The 17,906-nt window shown below is 41.9% G+C and overlaps 1 protein-coding gene across 1 annotated transcript in view; it reads left to right on the forward strand.

The window, feature by feature from the left end:
• The first annotated feature begins 2,310 nt into the window (after positions 1-2,310).
• WDR73 (WD repeat domain 73) overlaps positions 2,311-17,906 on the forward strand; it is an 87,268-nt gene continuing 71,672 nt past the window's right edge. The window contains exons 1-2 of the mRNA XM_078658569.1: positions 2,311-2,433; positions 4,602-4,669. Coding sequence (XP_078514695.1) covers positions 2,372-2,433; positions 4,602-4,669 — 130 coding nt within the window. The 5' untranslated portion in view covers positions 2,311-2,371. The remainder of the gene's footprint in view (positions 2,434-4,601; positions 4,670-17,906) is intronic.

The following is a 17,906-nucleotide window of genomic DNA, read 5'->3' on the forward strand; positions in this document are numbered from 1 at the left end:
TAATCTCTGCTTATGTTGCAATTATAATTAACTAACTATGTAATTTTGTCATGTCCTGTACTAATATGCTGCATTGATATAATGGAATGAAACATAAATGTGCTTTTGTTTATGTATTTGTGGCCAGAAACGGGACCTAAAGTGAGTATATTACGCATAAGTGTTGCTTATCTGCTAGGTAACTACTAATAGGGAAAACCTAAGTAAGGGGGAGGGAAACAGAAAGGCTATTTTTAAACATTTAACGTTTATTTGTGTTTGTTTCTATGATAGTTCCCATTCTGACTCGAGAGGCCTGTGACAAAATGGAGTCACTAGTTTACTGTGACAGCCAAAGACAGAACGCATGCGCAGCCGAAGAGATGAGAATGAATCCGAGCTGCTTGGGCCTGTGCGGTAGGCAGTTCAAGGCCACCATGGCCTGGAAGTCTAGATGGCTGCCAAATGATGAGAGCAATGGTTCTGAACGTGAGAATATTGCTTGAAGTTGTGAGTTAAGGAAACTCGACTAGGCCGGACTTGGAGAAACAATGGGGGCATTAAAAAAACCTTGACAGGGAGAAATCGTATAATGTGGAGATGAGGTTATGCTCATCCACCCCTGAACTGACCAATGAGGACTCGACTTTGCTTTAAAAGTTACTCTTTTAGATAGATAGAGCTAGTGAAAAAGGTATGAAAAGTGCTGATTTTACAGAGTAAAAAACGTCTTCTTAATTTCCTCCCGAGATGCTGCCGGATTACTGATGTTCCTGTGATGTAAGATTCCTCTTTCTTGACTTATGATTTTCTTTTCAGGATTAGCACTTTAGTGAGGGATTTTAGTTAGGGAGTTAGGAGAATGGACTTTGGGGACTATCTGTCTTTGCTAATACTTGCGTTTTGAACCTAAAATTGCTATAATTATTTTCTGAACTTTTCTAAAATAAATGGAATTAACTGTAAGAACTAAAAACTTTTGTTTTAATTGTCATTAAAAGATTAAAATGAATACATAAAGAAAATAAACTTTTAGACATGTTGAATTGCTCTAATAAAATTAGATAAATGGGAAATTAAAGCTGGTCTCGAGTTTTCCTACGCCTAATTTTCTTACTAGCAGACTCATCGACCCTTATGGCGATATGTCTAAGTGTATATTTTCTGATGATAAAACCATGGTAAACCTTCAAAACTGCAGATGTATATAATATAAATGTTTAGTTAATTTAGACATTTTGCTATGATACAGCAGCTCTCCATTGAGATTCACTGATCCCAAGAGTGAGATAGAAATTGTGTGAACGGAACTCACAGTGATATGGGCCCCACTGGTGAGTGAATGTATGTTCTGATGCTTCAGGGATAAGTGATATGGTTTCAGAAATTATTTTTGGAGTAGCGCTGCATCGAGTAGTGCGGTGCCACAGACCCTCTTACAACGAGACAGAAGGCACAACAAAAGCCACATACTGTGAGCCAGCTCTCACTGTTTGCACAAGCTCTAAAAACTTTCCATTAAACAAAAACAAAAGACTCATTAAAATCATGTGTTTATCCCTATAGAAATGTAACTGAAAGCAGCAAAGATAAAAATGTCTTAAGAAACGTAATGCTGTCTAGACTAATCACAAATATTTATAAAAGAAAATAAAGGCAGATTAATGTGTTTAAAAGAATACAAGGTATTTTACTCATAATACTGTCCCTGTACCAATCCTTCCAGAACCCAAATCACGCACAAATGGCCGATGCATTTGACTGAGAAACGTGGTAAGAGGAAGATACACGTTGCCTAGAGATAAGCTCTATTAAGTGGTGCCCACGGTCTGGAGTGAGCTGCCCTGGTCGCTGTGCGTGCCTCACCTCTCCCATCTACTTAAACAAACATTGTGTTTGCAATTTTGCAATACAATACTGGTGATTCACGTGCATGTATACGTGCTTTTATTTCCGTGACTCCGTGTGTGGAATGCTCATGCGTAGAGGAGCAGTTTCACGCTTCGACAGCAGAACAGTTTAGCACTAAATGCAAATATGTTTTCTTTGTCAGTCTAAAGAGAAAAGCCAGTATGTACAATATGAACTTCGTTGTGCATTACGCAGGTCCGGACTTCTCTCATACAGTAGCTCCTCCTAACGGGTGCTATTATCATTAAAATACGTAATAATACAAAATAGTGTATTAATTCATGAAGATGTTGGGAGAGTATACCAGCATAAGTATATCGTGAGGATTCTTGGAAGTGATTCCAAGATGTCCGCGCTATTAGAACTCGTTTCAGCAGTTGTCAAAGATGGAGTACTTGTGTAGTGGAAGCAGGAGGGCTCTCGAACTGTTCAGCCCTATAGTCCTTCTTCTGTGTCCACACTCAGGTGTTTTGCTGGAGGGATGGCAACTGCCAACTCTGATGAGGACGAGTATGAAGAGTGGCTGGTGGAGTCTATCCGGCTGTGAGTGATGAGGGCGCCCCGGTGTGGAACATTCGTAGAGGGGATGCTAGTAGAAGTGGGGTTGGGGGCGGGGCTCCGAAGAAGTAACGGCCAGAGCTGCTGACATTGGAACTGGGGGACCACGTTTAAGTCTTTGCTTCGGCTCAACAGCCTTTGATTTTGGGCAAATCACTTAATCTACCTGTGCCTATCAAAAATGAATGTGTCCTTGTGTAACGTAACTGGTGCTCGGGTCGAGTTAGCACCGTATTAAACTGCAAAAAAAAGTGGATGTGATGAAGTGGGTTGTTGGTTGTACTGACGACTTCCTAGACCGAAAAAATGTCAAAACTGTCACGCTTCATTAAAGTCCTCCTTTTCCCTAACCCATACGTGCAAGTGTATATGTGTTTTTTTGTTTTATTCTTCAGTTTTGCATTATTTTAAACCGTTGCTTATAAGTGTTAGGATAAAAGGCTAATTCGGCCACAAGAGCCTTTAGGTTCTATGTAGAATTCCAGAATATAAATATTACTAAACTAATCAAGCATACCTGCTGGCTTGCTACATCTGCTGTTAACAGAACTTTAGCAATTCTGATGTTGAGGCCTGTCTGTGACATGTAGTTGGTAGATTCGCGCCAGAGAGTATGATAGTAAAGGTATGTTATTGCACTTGGTCTAGAGTTCCTTAAACGCAAAACCGCATAACATGATTAGGGTTTGTCTTCCATATCGCACAGACATTCATTATTCTTGAGCTTTGGGGGTGATGCTCCACAGCGTTACACCCTTGCGCAAAAGGTACCTCATGTTAGCGCAACTTCTTTAAGGATCTGAATGTAGCCTGACCATGCTCTTCCAACTTTTCAGTATGTACTCAAAATGTCATTCGTCTGAGGTAAATAAAATAAGGACCACTGAGCTGTGTAGTATTTAAGGCTAAGAGCAAGAAGTAATTTTGTTTGTGTTCTGTACTTAATGTAATTGCATAGAGACCTATGAATATGTAAACTTTTCAAAATAAGTATTGTTACCATGTCTGGCTCCTTTAAATCTTAATCACATCATGGTGGGTATCGTGGATTAATTCTAGGTATAACCAGGCTAATCAAGATGCAATAGTCTGCAGTCGCTAGACTTTACGTACAAGAGGTCATGTCTCAAGCGAGACAATCCTGCACTGTTTTAAGACACAGGATTTGCTTCTCTTTGTTTCTCCTGTGGCCTTGGAAAATTGATTAAGAATCCCCACAACACCAAAGATTTTTGTTCTTTGAGGGTTAGCTACCAATCCCTTAGGCCTACTCTTGATTTAGCTGAGGCTACTGACAATTATATACAGTGGGCCTCAACATAATCCACCAGCTTCTGTGACTGGAACTCTTCGATGTCAACTTTAGACCTCTAGAAAAACATATTTCTATTTCTTTAACTTTGTATAGAGGTTCAGGTGCTATTGCCTTTATGGACAGTTCATCCAAACAAAGGCAAAAAATTAAAAACAATGAAAGAATATTTCAGATTGAGAGGACGGTAATTTTTCACTAGCTATATAGTAGTCTGCTATGCTCTGGGTATTCTGGAGGTGGTTGATTTACTGAACCAGTTTGCCCATGTAAAGGGTATTGTTGGAGTCGAACCTGGTGTTTAGAAATGATGCCGTCTAAAAGTTATAAAAGAAAAAGATTTAAAAGAAAAAGATTTTCAAACGAAAGAACAAATTGTCTTTATTGGTGATTTTACTGGTCGTATTTATAGTGCAGTCCTTCTCAGGTGTTTTGTTGACTGATTTCATAGCCTTAAGAAAGAAAGAAATTTGGAAATGGGTAGGATGAAGGCGATTTTAGCTTCTGCCGGATAAGTCAGACTTCTATCTCAATGTAGTTTTGCGACATTCTTTTTTAATGTTTCTAGATACTTAGTGCCACATAGACCCTAGATAATTGTTCTGTCCTCCAAATTATCTGATTGTGTATCTGGATGTCAGCGGAGTAAGGGTAAAAGGACAATTTTAAGCATCTGCATCAGGGATATCGTATAACTGTTAAACAAAACTCCTCCAGGGAAAACCCATGTCCAAGAGTCCAATGTCTTCCAGCATTCCACATAAAAGACTTGAATACTTCTATGGGATTTTCATTAGTATAAGTATGCTACCAGTTTTAATCATTTGCTTCTTTGTTTTAGGTATAACGATCTCCATGCATTTGAACTCCAGGATCCAACCAGAGTAATTGAATGGACTGGAGAAAAAAGTAAGTTGAAAAGAGAAAGTTTAGAAATAATTTTATAGAGGTAGACTGTTTACAATCTGAAATTGACTCAAAGGATCACTTATGTGTAGGGTGCAAGGACTAACCAAGCTAGGCAATATGGCGCATAGCATCATTGCACATGACTTCACGAGCTTGACAAGACACGTGGCATCTCAGGAAGTGGCATCGCAGCCCATGGCTGCACAGAAAGTGACATCAGATCTTAAGACCTCATATTTATATATAGCAGGTCTACCATGAGTACATTCGAATACTAACAAATAATATTTTGCGTCGGAGTTGTCAAAAAATGACGCAATACCAACGCAAATTCTGGGCCTCAACTTATATATTTATTTTTTAAAGCTCTGCCACAAAGATATTGCTAACAAGGAGAAACGTGGCAGTAAGTCTGGTGTGTGGTTAGAGAAAAAAAGGAACCACAATCACTTGGAAGGAGATAAAGACAGGAAGTAGGAAAATAAGAGGCACTCCACTGCCTTTTGGCTAAGTTTGGACTATACCGATATCTCATACATACATACATACATGAGGCAAGCGACAAGACACTGAGGGTGTCTGGGAAGAGAGAGTATCCTCAGTAAGTTAGAAAAGTAAAATCTACAATTTGATTCCCAAATTCAGGGTTGGTATGCTTTTACACTTAACATTTGGTAAATCTGCCATTATGGTAGAATTGTAAGTTAAGAGTGGGGCTGGATTGCGGGTATTCCAGAGGGCGGTGGTCTGATGGGTATCCTTTGCTTTTATTGGGAGTTATTGTCCAAGTAATTTCACACCCTGCAAACAAACTCAGATTTGTTCCTGTCAAAGGAATGGTTATGCTCTTTTCCAGGAAAAGTGGAGTGAACACCTCCAAAAGAAGGAGAATCAGAAGGCATCTGTCCAGGGAGCAGATAATAGTTTATTAGTCAGTTAAACAAGTTGTAGATTTCCTGGAGTATTCCTAGAATTCACGATTTGTTAAAAACTGAGATACCTACTTTAAATTTAAGTGAAGTGTAACTGTATGTAGATTTCAGACGTTAAAGTTCCTTTGCTTATCAAACAGTTAGACCAATAGGCTGGAAAGAGGGTTATGAAAAGGAAAAGTTTAGAGAGAGAGCCACACAAATATATTTTTGTATGTAGCCCATGCTTGACAGCTTTATATTTCTTTAAATAACAAAATGCTCATTTATATTTCACTTAATACAAAATAATTGTCTGTAAGCATTTGCGTGATAGCTCCTTTAACATTAACAAACAACCCTGGAAGCATGAATGGGAGAGTTGTGCATTTCAGGAATTGTACCTGTGACATATAGTTTGTTAAACCTAATTCATAACTAGATACTTGAACTCAACAGGATCTTACTCGTTGAAGAGTATGAATTGCTGGTGAACAAAATGATCAAAGGAGAGCGGAAAATGAAGCAGAGAGACAAACACTGAGTTATAAACTTGCAGTGAGCTAAAGAACATGGTTGAGGATCTCACAAAATCCAAAGCATGCACATGGATCATATTTCCAAGGCAGAAAGAAATATGGTTATCTTCTCGTAACATTGTTGTAGATCAATGTTCAGTTATTTGATATTGTTATATCTAGTGCAGGATATGCACTAACATTATATGGTCAAGGCAAGTATAGATTTACCATTCTTAACACCTTATCTACGTACCAGGATGATATTATTATAATTATTGTATGTGATGTGTATATTAGATATCGATTTAAGAACAGTAAATCTACTCTTCTATATAATTATCTTGACAATAGAGCAGGAGTCGATATCCTGCACTCAGTTTTGTCGCAGGATAGTATTTTGGCAACCAGTATTCTGACCTGTAACCCTCTTAACATTGGTCTTCTCCCTTATATCTTATCCAGTAATCTGTCACCTTGTTTATCCAATTCCATTCCTCATCTCCACTTCCCTGTTTTGTGTTTTCTCCTATTGTGAAATCGTCTTTCTTTGTATCTCTTCCAGTCTGGCCCATTGCCTATTACATCTCTATCCTCTGTTCATCTTTTCTGGTATATAATTCTTTAATCCCACTGCATCATGATTTTCAGTGGATTGATTTCTTAATAATGGGGACCACTTTTATGCTTCTAGCCGGTCTCTAGACATATGGCTATTGTGATATTACAATGAATGAATGGCTTCTGCTTCACTTATACTGGGCTGCTCCTTATCGTTGACGTATCTGTTTCAAGAGTATATGTTATGCATCACAAAGCACCATGCCATTCTCACTACTTCCACTAGATGTTTCTTGAGAGTTTACATTCGGATGCTCTTTGGCTAGGTTTGCGCTATAGAAATACCATACAAAACGCAAACATACATATTCATAAATATGATCACAGATTTAGCTGGATGTTGAATGTGTAGTATTAGGATACTCGCCCTAATGAATGAATTTTAATGTACCATTGTTTGTTAATCGAGTATGTAAACTGGGTTCAGCTCAGGTATATGGGCAAGTCCTGTGGTTCGTTTGTCACCTCCTTTAATTAAGCAGAGCATCTGACCGTGCCAGAGATTTTTGAATTCTCTCTAAAAAAAAAAAAAGAAAAGTTTTTCTTAACATCAACTGAAAGTGATGAAGAAACCGGTATTGTATTTTAATAAATACTGATATATGTGGTGGATAAAGTAGTAGGCGGCTTTCAGACCTGTCCTTCATGTGCAGTGCCAAAAGGCGTTCATTCCAACTCTCCAGCTCTTAATCTGCTCGCTCTTCTCCTTTACCATTCAGTCTGTTTATTTTAATTGTTTCATTTTCCTTTAAAGGTAAGCTAGCTTGTTTCTTTTCTTTACCATGTTGGTGGTCATTTGGAAATGGGGCCTGCTATGTGTGCTCTTTATGCAAAATCTTCAGGTCAGTCCTTGCAGAGAAGAAGGATGTATGGTGTGGCAGTAGGTTTGATTGAAGGCGGTGACATGAAGATCACTATGACCCATGCTATTTCACATGAAGTAAAAGTGACTTATTAAGAAAGGCAGTAGAGAGCAATAACAAAAATGAAACGCGTTTAAAAACAAACAAAATACCAATAATAAATATAAATCCACTTTAAAATTCTATTTTGTTTGAATTATGTTGTTTAAAAATGATACTACGAAGGCAGAAATCCATTTGAAATAAATCAATAACCTAAAAAAGAGGCAACCTTTCCATGCCAAATGTCTCCCAATGTTCGTCCAAGGTAAATATTATTTTAAAATTGGAATTGAAAACTCCTTGGGCACTTAAGGCCCAGACAGTTGCAGGTAGCTCAACATGGAACATAATCTAGGAATTTTCCACCATGTTGTCAGATGCGTTTGAGGTAAATTTAATTAAGGCCTTTGAACATTGTCGAGAAACTTTGTAGTGAGAGATCAGAAACAATGAAACATTTCCAAATAAGGCAATGGATATGCACCCAAAGAAAAAGCAGCATCCAGAGACTTCACAAGTTTTGAGAAACCAACCATATCCCACGTTATTACATAGCACCAGGTCTCTGTTATATGAACCCTTTCCAAATGAAAGAAAAAAGCACAGGAAATGCAAAAGTTGGTAGAAGCACTAGATATAACAATCTAATAGAAATCATTTGAACAACAGTGGCCTTAAGTAGGTAAAATACTACATGCGAACATCATATAGCATATATTATTCCAGACTGGTAACACTGAATACCATTAAAGAGAAAGGGGGAGGAAAGAGAGGGGCACCCGTACATTCCTCCAAAACACAACTCTTAATTCTCAAAAAGGTAGGGTGCCAGCGGGAACAGAGAAGGTATAGAGGCGCAGGTTAGTCAATAAATTCTTACTGTGTACAGTGTGGGACTGTTTCAAACAGGGAGGTCATCCTTAATGGGAGAGGATGCATCACACACAGAATAGTATCATGCTTCATCATCGGCATCCTCTCCCCACCCCGGTAAAATCGTACTACCAAGGCAGACTCGACCTCCAAGTCGACTTGGCGGTAAGAGGGAGTTCTTTCATAAATCTACTGAACAAAATCGGGATCCAGGCAAACTAGAAATACCAAAGAGTTCCTCGATTGTCACCATTATTCATGAGGACTCTAGGTATATTAAAACAATTCTTGTTGACGGGTATCATAGAGTTCGATGACTCAAGCCAATCTCTTATTTCAACACCATGTTTCTGCCCTTGATGATTAGTCTAATAGTTCTGGGGCATCTTCAGGGCTAGTGGATCCCTATAGTATTGGCCTAAGAGTTCAGTGAACCCTAGGTAGTGATGTGAGTGCTACCCACAAAACATATTCTCAGGTGAATCCTATGTGGGCTTCTAAATTAGTGGATTCTGAAGACAAACTATTGCAGGGGGGAATCAAAGGTTATATAATCTGTGCATGCGTTCGATGCAACCAGGTATACAGGAAAGGACCCTTTACTGCAATAAAAATATGGGAAGGAGGTGATATTGATTTACGCTTGAAGTCAAATACTGTGGTGAATCCCCATTTGGGTAATAGGAGCAGCTAACTCTGCATGCACAAAACAAAGGTGTATTTACATTTAATATGTGACTCCGAACATCAAAAACATTACTCAATAGATATTTATAGTGAATCTATTACTTAATATACGGCCTGGATCTACCCCTGTCCACTTTCTCGCATATCTTCACATGGATATGAGAGCAACAGTGAGACTAAGTGACAATGGGACAGTAAGTAAAGATATTGAGATTGGTAGAGGTGTCCGACAAGGGTGTGTGCTGGCTCTGCTTTTATTTATATTGTACATTAACGTTCCTTACCCGACCTTAGCTCAGATAACTAGCGATGTCCCTTTTGTTAAGGGGAACCCTCCACCCACACTTTCATATGCAGACGATGCTGAGTTTATGTCCCGAACCCAAAATGCATTGCGCCTTTTAGAATCTATGTTTACAGATTTTATGACTACCGTTGATCTTAGAACAAAGTTTACTAAATTACACATTATGGCATGTTTGGCCCACACTGTATTCAACTGCCTAGCATACAAATAGGCGAACATTCCCTCACCAGTGTAAAGACCTTTCCTTATCTGGGTGTCATGTTCTCTGCCTCGGGGGCATGGTCTCATAATATTGAATATCGTAGAACTAAATTTTCAAAGGCAATTGGATCACTGTTTTCCCTCCCCCAACCCCGTGGTGGCGAAAAGCTGGAAGCTGTGATGCAAATGTATGAATCTTAATGTGTTCCTACTGCCACTTATGGTTCTGAAATTAGGGGAGTTGTGAACCGTGAAACTATACAAAATGAAAAAAACAGGTTTTCTAGGCGACTCCTTGGAGCACCAATCTTATCTCCTAACATTATTTGCCATAATGAGCTAACCCTAATGTATATAAATGATTTTATTAAAATGAGGGCCTTATTGTTTTGGATATCGATATGGACCAATGAGAAGGCCGCACAAACGAGATATAATAAATGACTTCCCCTCCTTGAATAACGGCCTCCGAATTCCATGGTTGACCTATATCAAATTGGAATCAGGAAAAATTGATATGCAGAAGGCATTTATAGAGAAAGATCTATGCTCTACTATTGATAACAAGCATTGGAAATGCAATAGGTCCCGCATTAGGAAAGTTTGAGCAATTGGTATTGTAAATGACACTTTTTTTATTTATGTGTTGGTTTTGAAAATAGCAAAATTAATAGCTTTGTCAGTTACAATGTCAATAGTTTTAACTTTCGCAAGTGTGACACCTATAGCATTTGTAATGCAATGTGTGTTGTATTTACGTGACTTAGATGTATTGATATTGCAAATAACAATGGCTTTTAATTTTGTAAATAATTAATACTTAAATAAAATTTATTGTAATTTATAATGGCAATAGCTTAAACGTTTGTAAATAACTTTTGTGAAGATTATGTTCAGTGTATTTTATTGTGACGAAAATCCAAGAACATTGCATTTGCACCTACAGACACACACAGCCACACACACAGCCACACACACACATAGATGTGGTGGTGGTGGATCTGGGGGATATGGTGGTGGTGGATGTGGTGGTGGTGGATGTGGTGGTGATGGTGGTGGATGTGGGGGTGGATGTGGGGGTGGATGTGGTGGTGGATTTGGTGGTGGAGGTGGTGGTGGAGGTGGTGTTGGATGTGGTGGTGGATGTGGTGGATGTGGGTGTGGTGGATGTGGTGGTGGTTGTGGTGGATGCGGTGGATGTGGTGGTGCATGTGGTGAATGTGGTGGTGGATGTCATGGTGGATGTTGAGGTGATGGTGGATGTGGTGGATGTGGTGGTGGATGCGGTGGTGGTGGATGCGGTGGTGGTGGAAGTGGTGGTGGATGTGGTGGTGGATGTGGTGGTGGATGTGGGTGTGGTGGATGTGGTGGTGGATGTGGTGGTGGATGTGGTGGTGGTGGATGTGGCGGTGGATGTCATGGTGGATGTGGAGCTGATGGTGGATGTGGTGGTGATGGTGGATGTGGTGGTGGATGCGGTGGTGGATGCGGTGGTGGATGTGGTGGTGGTGGATGCGGTGGATGTGGTGGTGGATGCGGTGGTGGTGGATGGGGTGGTGGATGTGGCGGTGGATGTCATGGTGGATGTGGAGGTGATGGTGGATGTGGTGGTGGATGCGGTGGTGGATGCGGTGGTGGATGCGGTGGATGTGGTTGTGGTGGATGTGGTGGTGGTGGATGTGGTGGTGATGGTGGATGTGGTGGTGGATGTGGTGGTGGATGTGGTATGACATTTTTATTATATACAGAGGGGTACTTATTTTGTACCAATCACTGACCGATGTTAATGTAAGGGTTGTAGATGGTGGGTTGCGCATGCCTTGTTTTCATTTCCATTATAATGACAATAATCCTTTCTTTGACCCTGTGCTCAATCAACGTGGACTGTATTCTAGTGAATACGAGGGGCTTAGATAAAGAAATAGGAGAGGCGAGGAGGAAGGGAAACTGGGGTAAGGAACAAGCGACGGAGGAGAACAAGACGGAGGGCGTTGCTGGGGGGAGGAGAAATGCGACACGGCGGGCAGGGGAGGGGGCGGAGCGGGGAGAGCGGCGATGAGGGTGTGAAGGTCTCACATGAGGGGGCGTGGTATCTTAAGTCGTGTTGCTTTGGGAGGCAAGATTAAAATTGTGTAAGCACATCTCTTTCGTAGGGAGTTAAACAAAGTTAAAACAACTGGCTCCAAAGGTTTTGCTTAAGTCTGTGTGAAGTAATTAGCTGTCTGCCTCTGCTTTTTTCCATTGCACTGGCATCTAGGTGTTAGGCTCAGATGGCTTTAACAAAAGACGGGCTGATGGTCTTTTAAATCAGGCCTTTGTTTCTGCCCAGCTGGATGTTAAAATAAAGCCCCCTCCCTTCCACGTAGGTTAATACAGACAAATGCCGGCACTGCTGAATGATGTCCCAGCGTCCGAAAACGACACCAGAAGAAATTCAGCATGTTTTACTGAGCCAGAAATATCCGCCACATAACCCTTCTCTCCAACACTGTTTGGAATCGATCGGCTGATTTGTAAAATTACAAGTGGTCAGAGGGATAAATCTGACGGCAAAGAAGAAAAGGAACGCGAGGCTTAAGGAGATTAATGTGTGGTTCTTAAAAATCCGGACCCTGTTGTTCTCCCGATATCGAGGTCCAATACCCGTGTCACAAAACCTCAACGTACCAAGACGATTTTGGCGTCTATGAACCGATAATAATTAGGACATCATTCCTATGTATTTGCGTCACAATCGAGGGTTGCCAACACCCCAAAATCGTAGTTTCCGTCCCCATCCCTTAAACTCCATTTTGTGAACGGCATCCATCTTGCATCTTGCCCTCATGTTAAGTCAATTAAAGGTCGAGCTTGATCAGAAGGGACACGTCCACCTTGCGCGACTTCCCCCTGACCTGTCCCAACTGACTCCATTGCCTTAAGCCAAACCTGTTTTAGCAGCTCCCCGCCCAGTGGCCGAATACGATAGCATCAATACATAACATTCCACAAACCATTCACTACATACAGACCATGCTTTCTGCAAACATGCACCTGTCCACGTTCCTTGTTTATGGCCAGTTTTATGACTGGGTTGTACCTTTCTTTATTGAGGTTTCATCGATATCTGATGGGAGTTCCAGGCCTAACTGGGTAATCTATCAACGAACTGGACATCTAAAGTATGGGCTTGCTTACATGACTTCGCTCTTTGTATTATTGTAGAAATATGTGTATAGCCATATCATAAACTCAGGAATTCTTGCTTGCAGCTATTATTTTTGTATATAAGGAGACGGCTGGTTCTCCCGAGAACCTACTCTCCGTGTGGTGTACTTCTGGGACACGTGTTACTTGGTAGCTACCAATAAAACTTGATCTTTGACGGTAACTAGAAGACTCAGTGTTTCTGTGGTCCGGAACAAGGGAGAACTCAGAGGTCTTCGGGTGCTACCCCCTGGCACCACCGGGTTCTAAAAACCCGGAACCTCAGTTGGTGCCCAACGTGGGGCGATATCAAGCGGTGACGGTCCAAGCCAGATGTTCGTGAGGAGCTTCGTGTGAAAATTCCGGAGGACGGCCAGCCACTTCAGCGACCCCAGTATGTCGACGTGGTTCCGAAGGTCTTTGCTGCGAGGTTCCCCGCGTCCCGGCGGCTACGAAGGACTGCTGCCCTGACTATCGCCTTGTTTTGGACCCAGTGATCCTTGGTAGAGCGAAACGATAGACGAGTCTTCTAGCGACGTCACAGATCTTCAAATACTTCAGTTAAGTATAAGTGGAGCGTCTCCCAGTCCTTAGTTTGTCCTTAGTTTTTGGTATCCTTGAGATACGACTTGATCTGGTACTTGCAAGCCCCAAAGCCGAAGGACTCGTGTATTCACGAGAAATATCGTAATAGATAATCCTTTGAAGTTTGAAGCTAGACTAGTGAGCGAAGATGCCTGGTTTTAGCAGACTTGGAAACTTGTTTTGTCTTGGTTGTAGTAAGGACTCCCGATTAGAGGATTCTTGTCCGGTTCCTCCAATTGGAACTCCAACGTATGAGCTCTATGTAAAGCACGGCGTAGGTCCTATAACATATAACGAAGTATGGATAAAATACACCCGCAAGGATGGTGTTTTAAAATGGCCCCAATATGGTAGTTTCGACTCAGAAGTTTTAGATAACCTAGAGGTCAAACTGTTCAAGAAGAAAGCCCGACCGGCGATGTTTGACTCTTTCCGCTTATGGCGCAAAGAAGCCAAACAGAAAGAAATAAAATTAGCAAAAAGAAATAAAAGAGGTATGTCGATGGTGCAAGCTGCCGTTGCATACAGAGATAACGAGGAAGAGCAGGAAAGCGAACAAATGCTTAGGAGCAAGAAACTAGCAGTAGATAAATGTTACCCGATGTTACCAAATAAGGGACAGGGTCAAGAGAGAGGATCCGAGAAAGATCCATTAATGTCCCACTTATTAAATTCGCCACCACCCTATGCACAAAATGCCACAGCACCTCCGCAACCTTTAGTTGCACCTCTGGTAGCTGTTATACAGGCTCCTTTACAGCACTCACCAGCTGCTCTTCAGCTGGCTCCTGTTTCTCTGGTGCAGCCTCCTCAAGGCTCACCGATCACATCCACTTCTCCTACTTCTAAAATTTCGCCTAGCGCACCTTCTAGTCTCTCTGATACTCGTTCTACGAACATTTCTGTTTCTACTTTGCGTGACTCTGTTCTACCACCAGTTATTCCCCCACTTTCACCTTCCGTCTGGCATAAAATGGCCAGCATTGTTACTAACTTTCCTTCACCACTTTTTCGGTCGCCTAAAACGACCCCTAACACGGAACGAAGACAATTACGAAGCCAAATGCCCGATTATCAGGAAAGGGAATCATTGAATAAGCTAGCACGGAACTGGGCTATTGACACAGCAAGATATGATGTAGAGTCTGTCTTGAACATTTTCCGTCAATGGGATGAACCAACGCAAAGATACGTCTTTGAGCAGATGTGTGTTTTTCTGTGTGAGGATTTGGAAGATAATGGTCAGAAGAGCAACCAGCAAGAGTTGTGTAGTGTACGATTTAAATTTGGGGAGGGTATGATAGTTGGTCCCGACGTTGAAAAAGCGGTTGAGATATTATTATCACATCGAAGTACGGGTGGTAATTCTGGGTCATCCTCTGACAGTGGTACATCTAGCAGGAAAAGGGCGAGACAGTACCCCATGAGAGAGGTTCCTCCGGTCTGGAGGGAAGGTGACGCAACTGCAGTTCCACCGGTTCTGCCTCATTTCCAGCGTGTATGGGTACATGTCCCCTGGAAAAGATCCGAAGTTTTAGCACTCAAACAGACACTACCCGATCCCCGTAAAAACCCGACTGGGTATTATAAGGAGTTGTCCCAAACTGCAAGCTCATGTATAATGAATTTAGCGGATATAGACATGTTGTTTGGGAACGTAGTTCCACATCCTTTATGGAGTAAGATACGTCATACAGATCATGACCAAGAATTAGGTGACTCGTGGGCGAACATTGCGACTACAGATGCTAGACAAGTCGGTGGTTTCAAGCCTGAGCCGTTAATAGCTGAACTTCCTGGTAGAATTATTACGTACATGAAGACCATTATGCCTGAAGTACGCGTGAACTGGGACAAGCTATCCGCGTGCAAGCAAAAGAAAGACGAGAATGTGTCTGACTTTTTCACAAGATTTGAGGAAACTTTCACTGACCATAGTGGTCAGGATATGGCTACCGAGGGTGGCCAAAGATTGTTTGTAGACAAGTTTGTACACAATCTGCTTTCCGAACTGTGTGCTAAACTCAAAGATTCAGAGAGTGCTTGGGCTGTCTCTACGTCAGCGCAGATTTTAGCAACAGCTCAGTACTACGAAAACAGGCGCAAAGACGAGCTAGACAAGGCAGACAAAAAGACGAAAGATTTAAAAACTAAAGTTCTTCTCCAACAGGCCTATCCGCCCCGTATGGCTAGCCAGCCCAATTATCAACAGAATAAGCAGTATTCTAGAGACGCGCAAGGAAACGAGTCTCCCCATCAGCGTGTTCCGTATGGCCCGAATCAATGTGCGTATTGCAAGGAAGAGGGTCATTTTAAAAGTAATTGCCCGGCTCTTGCGCGGCGCTTAAACGGTGTTTCAGGTGTAAGAGGGAGAGGTGTTCAACATGCCCCCAGAGGTAGGGGCCTTGGAAATTTCTCCCAGAGCACAGTATCTATTCCGCCTCAGAATTCCATGAATAGCTTTGACCAACAGAATAACGCATCGTCTAGGTCAGCTCAGTACTATGCTGACGACTACTACACCGAACACGACAATGAGGGTAACGATCGCTAGGACAGCCATGGACAAAGAGAGGGAGTTGTTTCAGTTCCAGTAGATCAGGATGGACCTTATGTCGAGGTAATTACCTCAGGAGTGTCAGAGCCATTTCTGCTGGATACTGGTGCTACAAAAAGTTCTATTATGCACTCAAAACTTCCTGGCGCACCTTTGTCTGGCGAAATGAATGTCTCAGTAGGCTTCTCTGGCGCCCCTGTTAGAAACCCGATCTCTAGTCCTATATCCCTTTCTGTTGGCCCCTGTGAATTAGAAACACCCCTCATTCTTACAACAGGTTGCGGTGAAAATTTGTTAGGATTGGATTTGCTAAAGAGGTTGTATGCGACTTTGTACTGTTCTCCCTCGGGAGTACAACTTACCTTAGGGAAAAAAGTCATTTCTCCAATGTACTTGTCAAAAGAAGGTATTCCAACCGAATTGTCATCACTTCCTGATATACTGTGGGCTAATGGTTCCAATGATGTAGGTCGTTTGGAGATAGCACCGTATGTCATAACTTTGAAAGCCAACGTCGGATTGCCACGTATTCCCCAATACAAAATATCTAACGAATGCGAGAAGGCATTGTTAACGATCATTTATGATTTGATCGATAAAGATGTTATCGAAGAAACAACAGGGAACGTTTGTAACAGTCCAGTTCTACCGGTCTTAAAACGTACCGATCCTTCACAGCCCCCTGTGTATAGGTTTGTTATTGACCTCCGAGAAGTAAATAAGGTAGTTATCCCGCAGTTTCCAGTGGTCCCCGACATTACCGCTTTATTGACAATGGTTCCAGCTTCAGCGGACTGGTTCTCGGTGATTGACCTGAAGAACGCTTTCTTCAGCATCCCGATCGCCGAAGAGAGTAGAGACCTTTTCGGCTTCAATTTAGGAGGACGAAGCTTCCGCTTCAAATGCGCTCCTCAAGGCTACTGCGAAAGCCCATCAATATTCAGTCAGGCTCTGAAAACACAACTAGACACCATTGTGCTGCCAGATGGGTCAACTTTGATCCAGTACGTAGACGATCTACTGATCACTGCAGACACTAAAGAGATTTGCAAGGAAGCTACGTTGTCGCTATTGCGTCACTTATGTGACATGAAGCACAAAGTCTCCCTTTCAAAACTGCAATTTTGTCGACAAGAAGTAACCTACCTAGGTCACATCTTATCGAAGGAGGGAAGGAGACTGACACCAGAAAGAATACAGGCAATTACAGAACTAAGTGCCCCAAGGACACAGAGAGAGATTCGAGCCTTCTTGGGCATTACATCGTACTGTAGACAATGGATACCGAATTTCTCACTACTAGCCAAGCCCTTGCTGGCACTACTCCGCAAAGACACGCCTAATCCTATGCCCTGGTCTGAAGATTGTCAGACGAGTTTCCACGAGTTGCGTGATGCATTGTGTTCGGCTCCTGTGTTGGGAAACCCCAACTACAGTAAGCCTTTTACATTGTATGTCCACGAAAAAGAAGGTTGTGCATTATCAGTCTTAACGCAACTCTTTGGGGACAAACAGCGCCCATGCGTGTATTTTTCGGCAACTCTGGATCCTGTGGCTAAGGCACTGCCAAGTTGTCTGAGAGCAACCGCCGCAGCAGCTGTCTGCATTCGACAGTCTGCTGGATTAGTCATGAATAACACTCTGATCGTTATGGCTCCGCATGCAGTAGACATTTTGCTAAATAGAACAAAGACACAACATCTTACTAGCGCTCGACTATCCAGTTACGAACTTACCCTGCTAGCAAGTCACATCCACATAAAGAGGTGTGATATACTCAACCCTGCTACGTTATTACCCATCCCGACAGAGACAGACAAGATTGACAAACATGACTGCTGTTTCAGGACAGAAGAAGAGACAAAAGGGAGAGTAGACTTACAGGA

The sequence above is a fragment of the Lissotriton helveticus genome, chromosome 8, assembly GCF_964261635.1.
Source record: "Lissotriton helveticus chromosome 8, aLisHel1.1, whole genome shotgun sequence".
In the NCBI taxonomy this organism is placed as follows: Eukaryota; Metazoa; Chordata; class Amphibia; order Caudata; family Salamandridae; genus Lissotriton; species Lissotriton helveticus.